At 46.7% G+C, this 16,771-nt stretch overlaps 1 protein-coding gene across 1 annotated transcript in view; it reads left to right on the plus strand.

The window, feature by feature from the left end:
* The first annotated feature begins 8,348 nt into the window (after positions 1 to 8,348).
* The window catches only part of LOC131193039 (membrane-associated guanylate kinase, WW and PDZ domain-containing protein 1-like), a 42,067-nt gene continuing 33,644 nt past the window's right edge, over positions 8,349 to 16,771 (plus strand). Inside the window, exons 1-3 of the mRNA XM_058172786.1 lie at positions 8,349 to 8,544; positions 15,134 to 15,309; positions 15,430 to 15,506. Coding sequence (XP_058028769.1) covers positions 15,245 to 15,309; positions 15,430 to 15,506 — 142 coding nt within the window. The 5' untranslated portion in view covers positions 8,349 to 8,544; positions 15,134 to 15,244. The remainder of the gene's footprint in view (positions 8,545 to 15,133; positions 15,310 to 15,429; positions 15,507 to 16,771) is intronic.

Raw genomic sequence — 16,771 nt, forward strand, 5'->3', positions numbered from 1 at the left:
CCACCATAAAATATGATTATACATGGTCTTCTCCCAAGGCACATATATTCACAAGCAACATGTTAGTAAATGCAATCTGGAAAATGGTTATTATATCAGTTGTAACTGCTATGCTCCTTCCTGATAAAATGTGAGTATAGGATTTTTTCCGCCCATGGCAACAAGAACCCTAAAATGTATCTATCTATATACTACTAAAACTCTCTTGTCTGTTTGTTATCGTCAAAACTTTGCACCAAAGGGGAACAATTATTGAACCATAGGAATTCAACACAAATCATGATAATAAAAAAGTAACACCATATGTTGTGACATTCCAATGCAAATCTGTTGTATTTTGTATTCCAACCTTAGGTGCAAGTATGTCAGTCATGTGGCTTGCACATTTCATCCTCTGCACCCCAGTGCAAATTCCTGGAGTCCAACACCTTAACTCAGTGATTCCCAAACTGTGAGCCGCGGCTCCCAGGAGCCGCCACCGCCACAAGGGAGCCGCGAAGAAGCAGCGTCCGCTCCACACGCGGTGCCGCGAGATCCCAGACGCACAAAGCCGGACACGGCCGCAGCGACCGGGACTCGCACACCGCAACTCGGGACAACTCCAAAAGCCAAGGGACCCCGCGCAGTCACCCACACCTGGGCAGGCCACAGCAGGCAGGAAGACGGCAGACGGCGACGACGTACCAAAGGAGAAGTGCGAGCTCCGGCCCCGCCCGCCCGCCTGAACCACAGCGCCCGCCCAGACCCGCCGCCTGACGAAGCAACGGCGCACCTCCCCTCCAGTCTGCCCGCGACGCCACTGGCCTCCCAGACCACCCGACACGCTGCCCAACACGGCCGCGGCCACCACGCTCGACGGCATCGGGAAAGAGGGCTGCGCGAAAATAGCAAAACCACCCGTTAGTTCCTCCCAGGTGAGCCAGGCTGGGCGAGAACAGCCCCCTCCTCCACAAGGCGGAGACCCGAGGGAACAAGGGGATCGCGAGAGGCCAAACTCCGAGACCGAAGCAGGGACCCCCACGCCTGGGAAAGTTCCACAGAGGCCGCTCCCATCAAAGGAGACAGCGCGTCCATCAGCAAAACATGAGTATGCCAAACACTTTGTAGAAACAGACTTTTTGATTAAACTCACATACCTATGTGATATCTTTGAAAAGTTGAATGTGTTGAATCTCTCTTTACAAGGAGGCAATATGCACATTTTAAAGTTAACAGAAAAGATTTCAGCTTTCAGAAAAAAATTCAGAAAAAAAGACAAAAATTAAAAAAAAAATCGGATGTACCTATTAAGGGAGCCGCGGAAAAAATCCGAAGTGTTATGGGAGCCGCAAACCGAAAAAGATTGGGAACCTCTGCCTTAACTACTAAACCACACCGGTTTTCATGCCATTGCTTCAATCAGATGAATGTTATTCTTTTACTTGTGAATAGCAGGTGATTCCATGGGAGCTAGCTGTTACCCTTTTGTAGACATAAATGATGAAATTTCCACCAAAACAGCAACTTAGAACTTAGAATAACTTTATTGTCACTTTGAATGTATATTAATCAGCCTACATTAAAATGAAATTTTGTTGCATACAACTCTCAAAGGGTCACCATCTCCAATATACACTACATAAATATAAATAAATAAATAAAAACCCACATATAATATTATTATTATTATTATTATTATTATTATTATTATTATTATTATTATTATTATTATTATTATTATTATTATTATTATTATTATTATTATTAATTTGATTTTTATACCGCCCTTCTCCCGAAGGACTCAGGGCGGTGTACAGGCAAAAGTAAAAACAGACAATACAATATATTGTATTGCAAGTTAAAATGCAAGTTAAAAAACTTATTATAATTGGCCTAAAACTTTAAAATGTATAAAAAACTAAAACCCCATTTAAAAATTAGTAGTAGAAAATTTAAAATCAATAAAATTTAAGCCAACCCCGCACGAATGAAAAGATATGTCTTCAGTTCGCGGCGAAAGGTCCGAAGGTCAGGTATTTGGCGTAAACCCGGGGGAAGCTCGTTCCAGAGTGTGGGAGCCCCCACAGAGAAGGACCTTCCTGGGGCCGCCAACAAACATTGCTTGGCGGACGGCACCCTGAGAAGTCCCTCTCTGTGAGAGCGTACGGGTCGGGGGAGGCATGTGGTAACAGCAGGCGGTACCGTAAGTACCCAGGCCCTAAGCCATATGACATAGAGAAACAACACAGTCTAGTTCAGATGTATATGGCGAGAAAAATGAATCTTGCGAGTTTAGATTGAGGCTCTGCGCATGCGCAAGATGGCTGCCTAACCGGGAGATCGGGAGGACGACGATCCGGTGAAGTGGGGGATGGCGACGCTCAGGCGGCCTGCCGAGCAGCCTACGCCCCCCGGCTAGGTCTATTACCATCTGAGCAGCCGTGAGAGGGGTCTTGGGACCCCCTTGGACTCACGGCTGCCGAGACCGAAGCCGGGGAAGAGCGAGCTGCGAACGGCGGCCATTTTACTACTCGGCCGGGCGGGAGCCGAAGAAGGAAACAGCTGGGCATGGAGGAAGGACGCCGGTACCTAGGTGGCCTGCCGAGCGGTTTCGCCCCCCAATCCGGTATGTCATCTTCGGGCAGCGGGGAGAGGTCTGGGAGCCTCTCTGGACCCCGACTGCCGGAACGAGGCCGAGGATGGGCGAGCTGCGGATGGCAGCCACTGGGCTACGGACGAGGCTGCGGCTTGGATTTGGCTGTTGGAAGCCGCAGCTGGGTTTTCCCCCCCGTTTCGTTGCTTTCTTGGCATCTGGCGTCTTCGGATGGTTTCTGGGCTCTCCAGCTCTTCTGGACTTCCCCTGACCCCCTCTGGGCTTGGTGGGGGGGCCTAGGGGGGAGGGCTGTGAAAGATCCCTCTTGTGGCCCCCACCGGAGGTGTCCTGGCCTAGCTTGGCCTGGTCAGGCCTAGCGGGGCCTGCCTCTTCTCGGACTAGGAGTTGCATTACCATCTGCAACATGGGTCAGCTGCATTTGTCATCTTGCACTTTATATGGCCGGCTGGAGTTAGGGGTTATGGCCATTTTTGGGACTGTCCGGGAAGGTGACTGGAGACCGAATGGTGTATTGGGGCCCTACTCTGCAACATCTTTTGAGGAAACATCCACTTTGGAAATCTCGGTGACGCCACGAACGGGGGAGATGAATACCACCTCTATTAGGATGGATTTTAGGACTGAGCTTTCCATGAGTCACAATAACTTTTTACTATCAGACTGCATCTGCGACTTATACCAGCTTGTACCAGCTTTAAGCCAGCCACCATCTGAAGACATTTTGGAAGATGGGTATCCACTTGGACTTGGCATTACATCCTGCCACCCCAGACATTACCTTGCTACCTCACGTCGTCTTCTCTCTCCTGTTTATGCTTTTAACCTATTTATGCGATATTCTGCCTTAGAACTCTTGCGCCTGCGAGGTGCCCCCGCCTCGCAGGAATGGCCCGCCGCATTATCAAGGGCCGGCCTCAATGACGGGTCCTGGGACCCACAGAGGTGGCATGCGAAAAAAAAGAGCCTTTGGGGTTTTTTAGATAGGGCTTTTTTAAGGGGTGGGAGGGTTAGGGCGGGCGTTGGGGGTAGCCCGTCGGGAGGGGAGCCAGCCCTTGCGCGTGCTCGTGACGGTTCTTTAATAGGTTCGGAGGTTAGGGGGGGAGATTGCGTTCCTGTTGGTGAGGGTGGCCCGATTTTCACGGTAAGTGGGAGGGGCAGATATGGCGGAAGGGGGGGATCATATCGTTCTGGGGGGGGGCGCGCCCGATGTTTGCAAGCGGTCGCGCGCCCCGATCCCTCGTCCTTTTCCCGTTCCCCGGATGGTCAAGACCCCCAGAGCCTGGGCCTGCGGCTGATGTTATGCAACGCACGGTCCGTAGTTAATAAGGCCCCCCTAATATATGACCTTATCCAGGGGGGCGCTGCGGACCTTATAGGCGTTACGGAAACCTGGCTGGGCACGGAAGGGGGTGTGCCCCTTGTGGAGATGTGCCCGCCGGGTTTCCGTGCATTCCATCAGCCGAGGGCTCAGGGTAGGGGTGGGGGGGTGGCGGTTGTGATTAGAGAGTCTAGAGCCGAGGGAGACCACTGTACCTCAGATTGCCGGGTGCGAATCCCTCTTTGTGAGATGGGGTCATAGGTGCCAGATGGGTTTGCTGATCACGTACCTGGCTCCTTGCTGCGTGACAGCTGCCCTGCCCGAGCTCCTGGAGATGCTGGCCGGGGTGGCAGTTGAGACCCCCAGACTTTTAGTCATGGGGGACTTTAACTTGCCATCGTCCGGCTCGTCATCGACGGCAGCTCGGGAGTTCATGGCTTCCATGACGGCCTTGGACCTGACCCAAGTAGTTGATGGCCCTACTCACATTGGGGGTGGCACTCTGGACCTGATTTTTGTCTCTGGTCAGTGGTCGAGATCTGGACTTAAAGGAAATAGTCACTGAACCTTTGTCATGGTCAGATCACTCTCTCCTTCGTCTGGACTTTCTGACCGCCATTCACCACCGCAGGGAGACGGAGCCGATCGTTGGTTCCGTCCCAGGCGCCTGATGGACCCGGAGGGTTCGGACGGAGCTTGGGCCATTTCCTGAGGGTCTGGCTCACGGCTCGGCTGAGGAACTTGTTGCGGCTTGGGAGCGGGCCACGGCGGGGGCCTTAGACCGTGTCGTGCCTTTGCGGCCTCTGACCCGGCGCAGGTCCCAACCGGCTCCTTGGTTCTCCGAGGAGCTGAGAGGATGAGCGCGGAGAAGGCGCCTAGAGAGTTCCTGGAGGTCCAGCCGTTCAGAAGCTGATCGGACACTAGTGAAGTCCTATACTAGGGCTTACCTAGTGGCATTGAGGAAGCGGCGTAGCTCGCCTCCTCCCTCATTGCATCGGCAGATAACCGCCCAGCCGCCCTGTTTGGTGACCCGCTCCCTCCTACACCAGGGGAGCGGGATGACCCGTGCAGGGACGTGCTGAGGAGTTTAACGGTTATCTATACGATAAAATCGTTCAACCGGGATGGTTTGGACCAAGATTGCGTGATACGGGTGAGACGGCTGAGGGTGGTCTTGGTGACATTTTATGGGATGAGTTTGACCCTGTCGCTCCCGAGGACATGGACAGGTTGTTGTGGAGGCTGAATGCCACCACGTGTTTACTGGACCCGGGCCCCTCCTGGTTGGTGGTGGCCACGCAGGAGGTGACACGAGGCTGGCTCCAGGCGATTCTGGCGCTTCCTTGGTGGAGGGTGTCTTTCCGGCCGCCTTGAAAGAGGCGGTGGTGAGGCCCCTCCTCAAGAAGCCTTCCCTGGACACGGCTGTTTTAGGTAATTATCGTGCGGTCTCAACCTTGCCGCGGCGAAGGTTGTAGAAATATGGTGGCATATCAGTTTCCCTTGCACCTGGATGAAACTGTCTATCTAGACCCGTTCCAGTCCGGTTTCCGGCCCGGTTACAGCACGGAGACGGCTTTGGTCGCGTTGGTGGATGATCTCTGGAGGGCCAGGGATAGGGGTTGTTCCTCTGCCCTGGTCCTATTAGACCTCTCAGCGGCTTTTGATACCATCGACCATGGTATCCTGCTGCGCCGGTTGGAGGGATTGGGAGTGGGAGGCACCGTTTATCGGTGGTTCTCCTCCTATCTCTCCGACCGGTCGCAGTCGGTGTTGACAGGGGGGCAGAGGTCGGCCCCGAGGCGCCTCACTTGTGGGGTGCCGCCGGGGTCGGTCCTCTCGCCCCCTCTGTTCAACATCTACATGAAGCCGCTGGGTGAGATCATCAGTGGGTTCGGTGTGAGGTACCAGCTGTATGCGGATGACACCCAGCTGTACTTTTCCACACCGGACCACCCCAACGAAGCTATCGAAGTGCTGTCCCGGTGTCTGGAGGCCGTACGGGTCTGGATGGGGAGAAACAGGCTCAAGCTCAATCCCTCCAAGACAGAGTGGCTGTGGATGCCGGCATCCCGGTACAGTCAGCTAAATCCGCGGCTGACCATCGGTGGCGAGTCATTGGCCCCGATGGAGAGGGTGCGCAACAGCGTCCTCCTGGATGACCGGCTGTCTCTAGAAGATCATTTGACGGCCGTCTCCAGGAGAGCGTTCTACCAGGTTCGCCTGGTGCGCCAGTTGCGCCCCTTTCTGGACCGGGAGGCCCTATGCACGGTCACTCACGCTCTCGTGACGTCTCGCCTGGATTACTGCAACGCTCTCTACATGGGGCTTCCCTTGAAGGGCATCCGGAGGCTACAGTTAGTCAGAATGCGGCTGCGCTGGTGATAGATGGAGCCCTCGTGGCTCCCGTGATAACACCCATCCTGCGCAGGCTGCACTGGCTACCTGTGGCCTTCGGTGCGCTTCAAGGTTTTGGTGACCACCTTTAAAGCGCTCCATGGCATAGGGCCGGGTTATCTTTGGGACCGCCTACTGCGACCAGATACCTCTCACCGACCCGTGCGCTCTCACAGAGAGGGACTCCTCAGGGTGCCGTCAGCTAGGCAGTGTCGTCTGGCGACGCCCAGGGGAAGGGCCTTCTCTGTGGGGGCTCCCACCCTCTGGAACGAACTCCCCCCAGGACTCCGTCAACTTCCAGATCTTCGAACCTTCCGTCGCGAGCTCAAGACTCATTTATTCATCTGTGCAGGACTGGCTTAGATTTTTAAATTTAGAGGGGTTTTAAATTGATTTTAATATTTATATTTCTATTTTTAATAATTGGTATTATTAATTATTGGCATTAGAATAAGTCTTTTAATGATTATTTTAATTTGTATATTGATGTTTTTATATGCCTGTAAACCGCCCTGAGTCCTTTGGGAGATAGGGTGGTATATAAGTTTAAATAATAAATAAATAAATAAATAAATAAATACCAGACGGATGGCATAGGGAAAAAAGCTGTTACAGAATCTGATGGTCCTGCTAGAAATACTTCAAAACTTCCACCCAGAGGGGAGCAACAGAAACAGACCATGAAGTGGGTGTGTGGGGTCTCTAACAATGTTTTGAGTCTAAGCACATAGCACTTATAAGCAGTATCCTAAATAACAGGAAACAAGCTTCCTATAATCTTCTCGGCTGTCCTCACCACTCTCTGTATGGACTTTCTATCTGAGACACTGCTGCCACCAAACCAAACAGTGATGCAGTTTGTTAAAATGTTCTCAGTCATGCCTCTGTAAAAAGTGGCCAGGACAGAAGGAGAAAGATGTGCTCTCCTCATCTGACGCAGGAAATACAGACATTGGTTCCTATGCTTCAGTAAGGATGATGTGTGGCGAGACCAGTTCAGATTGTTAGTTATCTGCACCCTCAGATACTTAACACTGTTGACCACCTCTACAACTGCATCCTTGATACTGAGTGGAGTATGACTACAGGCACTTTCTAAAATTTACAATGATCTCCTTTGTTTTATCAACATTTAGAACCAGGTTACTTTCATTGCACTAGTCCACCAGAGCCTTCACCTCTTCCCTATAAACATCTTCATTGTCATCCCGGATAAGACCCGCCACTGCTGTGTCATCCGCATACTTCACAATATGATTCCTAGCAGATCCGGCACAGCAGTTGTGGGTCATCAAGATGAACAAGCAAACACCCCTGCAGCCTTCTTTGAGGGGACCACAAAAGGATTGAGTGTTGTTTTATTTTTTTTAGTCTTACTTTAATAGCCAAACAGGATTCGCTACTTGGTTCATGGTCAGATGCTCAACTGGGGTGGATCTTGGTGAGGACCATCATAGTTGAAAGTGATTCTGAAGGTTGGGAGAGTGAAAAAGATGGCTGGGAAGAGATCTAAGCTGGAAATACACGTCTCTGATGCTGCAGTTCTGTATGTGCGTGTGCCCACGTGCAATCACTTCACTTTTCTTTTAAACCACGACTAAGACGAGAGAGGTCCACCTGTATCACATAGAAAGGAAAAGCTGAGTGATGTGACGCCCTGGGGATAATTCATAATTGCAGTCGCGATTTACTGTGCAAATACCTCAGTTCTGTCAACGAGGCGAAGAGAAAACGCAGCAGGTCTTCAAAAATAGAAACGTAACGCATGCTAATAATATAATTACTAAATTATAATAATGTAATTAACTAATAATAAAGGGCTGCCACAGGAGGCAGCAGTCCCGACGCGCGTCAGCGGCCCCTAGGGGCCAGAAAACGCGTGACATTTGGTGGCGAAAGGCTCCCAGGAAAAGAGCCCCGGTCTTGCGGATTATCTGCTGCTGCGATGTGCCATTGGCCAGCCCATCCGTCCTTCTCGTCTCTTCCCGTTTCCACGGGCCTCCTTTTCAATCGGGGAGGAGAAGGAGAATAAAGCAATCGCCGTCGTCATGGCTACAGCCGATGGTCCCTCCCCTGCTCACTGCTGCTATTTAGGGCAGCTTCGGCAGCAAGGTTGCTCCTAGCCGCCCTGGATCCCCCCGCCGCCGCGGCTGCCGGTGCCATCCCCGTCACAGGGGCATCTTGCAAGGCAGGTGATCCAAAACCGGCTTCAGCGCTGGCGGCGGGGACAGTTAAAGAGGTATGGCCGTCTCGGTCTCCTTCGGTTGTTTCTTTTCCCGGCATGGCCATAGCTGGAGGAGGATGCCCTGCCTGGCTGGGTTGCCCAGGCTGTCCTGGCTGCAGGGAAGGCTGGAGGAGGGCGAGAAGCGAAAGATCCCGGGTGGAGTAGAGGGACAGAGTAGGAGAAACGTAGCGGTCCGGCTGCATGCTCTTCGCGAGGATGTCGGGAAAAGGAGAGAGAAAGAGCTGGATGGATTATGGCATACTGGAAAAGTGATAGGATTTAAAATGTCAGGGGGGAGGGAATAACGATGGATAAGATGGGACAAGGCCGGGGAGAGGCGGGTGGTGGGAGGCCAAGTAAACGCAGAAGCTATGGGATAATGTCGTTTTTTTGTCGGCTTTTATCACATGCAAGCACACATGGGCCAGCTACTTACCTGAAACGTTTTGGACCATGTTATCTGGGGTGGAGAGAGGGGAGGGATAAACAGGACAGCCATCCTCTGGGAACATGGCTTTAGTTCTGTCATGATTGCTATGACAGAGGCCTGCACATGGAGTCAGGAAACCTCATCTCCTCTACCTTCACATCATCAGAGGTCTTCCGTTGTCCAGAGCATTCCCCTAATGTCCCAGATAAAAAAAAAAACCATTTTCTTTCTAGGGGTCCCAGGACGTTTGGTCTATTGCCTCGTTTCTGAAAATGGGGTGCTGATCTTTGTCACATAGTGATGCATGTATGACTCAAGGAAATGACATCCAAGGGAGTTCAAAGGACTGCAGGGATGTTCTCCACTCAGACAGTAATTTAGCCTATATAACAGTAATAGGTGAGCCGAAATAAAATCAGCTTCTTGTATGAATCTAGTGATCTCATGGCTGATAAGCAAAAATGTGGGAATCACTGTAGAACTGATAGCAACCAGGATACTGCAGTATAGTAGCAATTATTACAAACTCTAGAGGATTTTTGGAATTGGGGATTAGTACCAAAAGTTATTACCACTTTGTTTCCAGGTATAAGGCATAGAAAACAAATGGTTTGTTACTTCTCTTTAGCTTACCTCCCTGTCTGGACCCTGGGACTAAATTATGCTTGTATTATTTACCCATCTTTCACCAGTTTTTTAAATTATATATAATTCATTCTCAAGAATTCTTACAATGTATTATTCCCCCTAAATTAGGGGATTGTAGATGATCAAAACATTTAAGTGATCCAAGGTTAGCTAGTGGAACAGCATATGGTCAAAACTGAAGTATTTGGAACATGAAAGTGATCATAACACTCACTTATTTTTGTAGTATTGAAAGCATTTCCTGCAATTGCTTTAATGCAGTAGCAAGACATTCATGGCCATAGTGAAACTTGAATAAAATTTATCTGAAATATTTTGTCTGTTGGCCACCATGCCAATAACTAAAGTGAATGTGTCTTGGGATAGATAATTTAGTAACCCACACATAAAATTATAACCACTATGTTGAATGAGACGAACATCTCTTGTGCTAGTTTTTTTTACATTCCATAAGATTTCAGCTCCTTTCACATAGAAAATCTATTAATCAGAAAGATAACTAGCTAAAAAGCTTTTCCCTGACATGTCAGCTTTCAATATGCAGGAGCTCAAATTTTTAGTGATAGAATTTGGATGTAGCTGCTTCATCTGCAGGCTGGAGCAGTCCAGTCCAGAAAAAGCTTTTCCACTTCATTCTACACATTGTATAATCCTTTTCAGATTTATTTGAACATGCAGAGATGAAGGAATGAGATTACAGCTGCCTGATCTCCATGTGTTCAGAGCAAGATCTAAAGAATTAAAAAACAACAACCCCTACCACTTGTGAGATGGATGGCTATCTAAATTTGGTAAATAAATAAAAGAAATTAAGGCTTCTGAATATATGTAAGGAGGCCCAAATGTTGATAACGATGCAGAAGACTCCTTGCATTCATAATAAATTCTTAAAGAAGTCAGGCACAAGCAATATTACTGCCCACAATGTCCACTTAATACCAGAAATGATCTCCTAAAAGAACAAGAAATTAGGTTTTCTTGATTAATTTCCTAAATTCCTAACTGCAGGCATATATGGGAGATCACAGAAATCATTTCCCATGTATTGTGAGTAAGGGTTAGGGATTTTCATTTTTAAACATTGTTTTTCAGCTTTCAAGAGGGCATGGCAATAAAACAGAAATGTTACCTAGGGGAACAAAGCAAAAATGCCAGGCCTGATTTTTTTATTATTATTAGAGAAGGGGATCACTCATAGTAGCTGTGCTTATTAGTGTTCTTTTAACTCAACACTGAATGGGGGGGGGGCTTCTCTAGGAGTTGCAAAAAATAGATTAGGGTTCATATGTGGTCTCCTAGAATTGGGTGGCCATAAATAACCTTTCCCAAAGCCCTTTGAATTTTTCAGGCTGCAATTTTCTTTCATGCAAATATTTTTTCATTTAATGGTGTTAACAGCTGATTGGCATAAGAAGAATCTCCAAACATTTTCTTAAGTGTTTTATAAAAGTATTACCACAGAATTATCACAATTGTTCTCCAATTATGGTGTAGCAGCCTCTATTGCTTGAAATGCAGTGTGTTTCATATGTTTGTAGCCTTTAAACCAAATATTTTTACATCTGTTAACACTTAGATTAAGCATGGGGGAATATTCTATCTATATGGACTGAGTCAGCTCCTTACCCAACATGGGCACATATTTTTAGTGTTCCAAATTGGTCCAAATTAATTTGGTCTTTTTTAGAGGTGTGATCCATATCAAATTGGGTCTGAATGAAATCAGATTCATTTTCTGAGTTGATTCAGATATTTTAATCTAATCTAAATCAAATCGCACACTTTTAATTTATATCTCCCCTATGGCTGTCCCTGCTCAGGGAGTCTTAATATTTCAAACGGCAGTTGGAAATGATGGCAAGGCAAGTACTGTGTGTCCATCGGTCCAGGATCCAACTGCTATCTACTGACCAAATTCAAGTTGACCTCTCACTTGGTAGCTGGATTTCAGATCTATAGATTCTATCACAGGCCTCTGTCATTTTTAAATCTCCCTCTTTCACCATAATGGGATGGGGAAATTGGGTGGTTTTAAAATGTTGGGCTAATTGCTACCAAGTCCAATTCCCTATTGTTCAATCAGAACTTGGTATCTATTTTAAATGCTGTGGCTGTTGCCACCAATACCAAATATTTGGCCGTATACTACTGGAGAGAGTATAAATAACTGGCAATGGGAAGAAAGGAATGAGCAATGAAGACAATGTCCCATATATCCTTTGCTTTCTGTCTCAGGTAGGGACAGGGGAATTCTGTTTCCCATCTGCCTACTGTAAGACAAACATAGTTCTCTTTATGCTATTTCTTCATAATAATTGACTAAGATATAGTTGACTGAAAGTTGGTTGATCTTTGACTTATGGCTAAGTAGTGAAGTTAATGGCTAGTGGAAATTTGAACCCAGATTTTTCATTCCTGGTTCCAGATTTCTATCCAGCGTACTATAATGACTCTTAAAACTAATTTCCTTTATCTGCATAGCCATGACATGGATGCTGTACCATAATCCAACAGGAAGACCACAGAATGTGGGACAAGTATATATAGAAAGCAGGTGAGGGATATCTTGTATATGAGAAAAATACTTTTTAGCATAATAGTGATACTGTCAATATAATTTAGGATGATTTGGAGAATTTTTGCTTAAAAAATGCAATAATTATGTTTTAACTATAGACAAAAAGAGATCTTTAGCAATAGCAAAAGCTGAAGCTGTTTGCTAAACCATAGTTATATCTATCATGGGTTCTGTCTTATATAACCGACAGATGTTTCCATTGTTTTAGACGGAGAGCTGTTCTTCCCAGTGCTTTGGACTAGAGATGGTGTCTAAATTCTTGTAGCTGAAATTTCATTCTGTGCCATTCTTAAACCGTAATTGTGCTTAGAGGGATTCATTTATTTGATTTTGTCTCACCCTTATTACTTTGTAAGTAACTCAAAGTGGCAAACATACCCAATTCGCCTTCCTCTTCTTCCTCCCCCCAACAACCTTGTGAGGTGGGTTGGACTGAGTGAATGACCCAAAGTCATCCAGCCAGATCCCCCGTAGGAGGTGGAATAAGAAGAGGAAACGATTGTGTTACACTATATTGTACATAATTTGTGACAGCATAGCTTTTATGCAGTTACTTGGCTAGCTTTTTGTACTATCAAGCTACTGCAAAGAGAAGAGCTGTAAATTCAGGACATGTGTTTATTTTTTTTTATTCATTAGATTTATGTGGCCTCCCAATTTATAGAAAATAATCCTGGATGACTCACAATAGCAATATACAAAAATAACTGTTAATAAGAAAATTAAAGCCCTTAAACACACAAACACACACATCTCAGATGCTATAACACTCTTATCCCAAATATACATGTGTGGAATTAAACAATGGCTGCCTTCCTTTTCCCTCTAGTTACTAGTATCTTATGCCTAGTGCATATTGAAAAGTGAACTCTGAGGCAGGACTTCATTAAATATTTGGAGCATACCAGAAAGATACCATCCTACACAGTGGCTGCATGCTTAAATTAATGCCCTTTGTTTATGACTTACTGCAGGGGTGTCAAACTCAAGGCCCCGAGGGTCAGATCCGGCCCATGGGTTGCTTAGATCTGGCCCATGGGGCCACCCTGGAAAAAAGCGAAAAACCAGCACGTGGTGCCTCTGCCAGTGAAAATGGAGCTCTGGAGGGCCACAGTAGGGTTGCAGGAGGCCGTTACAGCTGGAAATGGAGCTCGGGAGCCCGTTTTTGTTGGCAGAGTGCTAGGGTCACCATGGGCGCTCCTGACATGAGTGACATCGAGCTGGCCATGCCTACCTTGGCCATGCCTACCCCAGCCCTCTGAGGTCAAACACAACCATGATGTGGCCACCAAAATCAAGTTTGACACCCCTGACTTACTGTGATGTGTTGAAACCACTTATTTATTGCACAACCCCAGTTTATGGTCTTTTTTCTTTGCAAATATTTGGAGCTTTTTTAGACCACTTACTGCTGAAACCTAGTGGCTCAATTTCTCACCATTTTGAGGCAGATATCATAGAAAAGTTGTAATGTAAATCCTACTATGCGATTAACATAGTTTAAAGAACAACAATGCCATTCTGTGCCAAAGCTCTTCTTCAAACAAGGGGAGAAAATCCTCCCTATCTAATTTGTATCACCCACTGTGTCCTGAGATTCACAGACACACCCCAAGTCAGTGGTGGCTTCCAGTCCACCCACAACATTGTTGACTCATGGCTTCAAATTATGAATGAAATAGCAATAGCATTTATATACCGCTTTGTAGTGCTTTACAGCCCTTTCTAACTGGTTTACAGAGTCAGCATATTGCCCCTCAACAATCTGGGTCCTCATTTTACCCACCTCGGAAGGATGGAAAGCTGAGTCATTCAGGAGTCAGTAACATTTTGGTTGTGCATTATCCCAGGATGTAGTAATAATCCAGCGCAGCTGTTAACCATACTTAGTTCCAGAGCAAGAGCCGGTTGAATCTTCTGGTGTTTTGGTTGCCCACTCAAGCTTGTGATATCCTTTACACCTCATATTTTCTTTTTTACTTGTCAAGGGTTTTAAGTGTGTAGCAATGAAGAGTGGAGGAACTGATGTCCACTGATATATCTGTGTATATCATATATACTGTATATACATATGGGAGTATTTTAACTGCATAGAAATGCAAATAATGTTTACAATTGGGAATATGCCTGATGGGCAGGTTTATGATGAGGGACAGGATAATTTGTAGAGCCCTGCACCTCCAGCAAACATTTTTTTCTTTCTTTTTTGTTTGTTTGCTTGTGGTTTTCATGGGCTAAGTGGTGGCGAGGAGATAGTCAAGCAAACAGCAGACCACAATGCTGGATCCTGTTGCACAAGTTTAACAAGTGTGTGTCTTTCAGTCAGGATGTAGGAGCTATTTTGGACTACACTGTCTCCATTCATAGAGTTGGAAGGGGCCTTAGAGGTCATCATCCAACTCCCTTCTCAGTGCAGGATCCACTACTAGACCATCTCTGACAGGTGACCATTTTTCCTTTGTGAAGACCTTTGGCAAACAAGAACTCAACAGTTCATGTGGCAGTCATTTCCATTGACGGACAAATAATTCAGTCAGAAACGTTCTGATCTCTAGACTAAACCTGCTTTCCCCAAATTTTAACTCACTGTTCTTGGTCCTACCCTCTGAGGCAATAGGCAATAACTCCTTCTTCCCTATATAAAAACTCTAAATATATCTGAGCATGTATTTCAGACAACTATTTTATAGGCAAACACACTCTGATCTTTAATCCATTCCTTGTAAGGCTTGGCTTCCAGATTCTTCACCATTCTCTGCACTTGCTCCAACTGGCTGTTGTTGTCTTGGAACTGTGGTGTCCAGAATTGGACCCAATACTCCGAATAGTGTCTGGCCAAGACAGAATTGAGCAAAACAATGATTCCCCTTCATCTGGACTCTGTTAATGCATCTGAAAATAGCATTCATGTTAAGTATCTTTTGAATCACGTCAGTGTCTCCTCACAGGACAAAGTAAAGCAACCTCTGGGGGCCCTGCGAAGCCCCCCAGCTGGATGTGGGGGGCTCAACCTGGGTCCCCGAAGTGAGATTCCTGGCTGTGCTGACTGTGGCGCAGTCATGGGGGGTGCTGGCCCCCACATCCATGACTGGAGATCCGAACGGATTGAACCCTGTGGCATTAGGTGAGTCCAGCTCAGTGGGCTGATGAACAAAGGCAAGATTTTGAATGAGAGGGGAGATGGAAGAGAAGCTCTTTTGCCCACATCATATTCATGCCTTCTTAATGTCCCTGTTTCTCAAAGCTGCAGCACGCGGCAGAGCCCCCAGGTGACTTGTGAAACACGCATCCCTGCCACAGAGACAACTCCAGCTGCGGGAGGTAAGTTTTGGGGGTGTAAAAAGGGCAGATACTGAAGAGGTATAGGGTGGCCTGTTGCTTGGCAATTAGTTTTTAACATGGGGCTCACAAAGGATCAGCAACTTGGTTTCTGGTTAATTTCCACTGAATTAAAATTGGAGGCAAAAGACTTATTTAATTTGACCTTATCCCTATCTTTTGGGAATAACAGCAAGACTTTATTTAACTAACTATAAATTGTTTGCGTTGTATACTTGGCCTTCTCATACTTCCACTTACAGTACTTGTGCTATGAGTTTGTGCAGGACAGGTAATAAGTAAAGGTAATCTTCCACCATGCAGCAATATTTGTTACTATGATCTTGGGTTTTTTTTTACAATAACTTATACAGGTATGGTAATAAGGTATTATACACAAGTAGTACTTGATTTATGACCATTAATGGAGCCTGTCCATCACGGTTGTAAGTCATGACTATAATAAATCAGATCACCGATGTGACTGACTCGATTTTATAACCTTTTTTGTCGTGGTTGTTGAGTGAACTCCATGATCAGTTTTGTGGCAAACCAGATGTCAGGCCTGGAAACCATACTAGGCCTTAGGGTTTCAGATGCTGCCACATTTTTCTCCTGAGGGGAAGAAGGGGGGTTGAGGGGTATGGTAACATTCTCCAAGTGGTCAAGGTCGGATGGTGTTCACATCTGCAGGAGGAGTGGCGGGAAGATATTTGAATGAACTGGGAGAACGTGGGACCATGTGACCAGCAAAGGGGTTAGGGGGGTGGGACTCTTGGAGTTTGTATAACTGGGAAAAGAATCCGGAAGTTCAGTTTTGGACTTTGTAATTTCGAGCTGTTACAGCTAAGGCCTTTTTTGTATTTTCCCACCCTTTTTTCAACGAACTCATCCAGTCCGTTAGGGAAACGGAAGTGGGGGGTTGCACGGGGAGTTCAGGCATTGGAACGAAGTCCATGCCGGTGGTTATTTGAAAAGGGGTTAACCCCGTGCTGCTGTGTACAGCATTATTATATGCAACCTCTGCAAATGGTAACAAATCTGACCAGTTTTCTTGTTGGTAATTTACATAGCACTGTATGTATTGTTCCACCATCGAGTTCAATTTTTCAGCCGCCCCATTGGTCTCCGGATGGAACCCAGAACTAAGTCCTTGAGACGACCCAATGGACCGTAGGAACTCCCTCCAGAACTTGGCTGTGAATTGAACACCCCTGTCGGATATTGAGTTTTGGAATAGTGTCAAGGTTCCAGAAAAACCTCTTCTG

Source organism: Ahaetulla prasina, chromosome 2 (genome assembly GCF_028640845.1).
Source record: "Ahaetulla prasina isolate Xishuangbanna chromosome 2, ASM2864084v1, whole genome shotgun sequence".
Taxonomy (NCBI): Eukaryota; Metazoa; Chordata; class Lepidosauria; order Squamata; family Colubridae; genus Ahaetulla; species Ahaetulla prasina.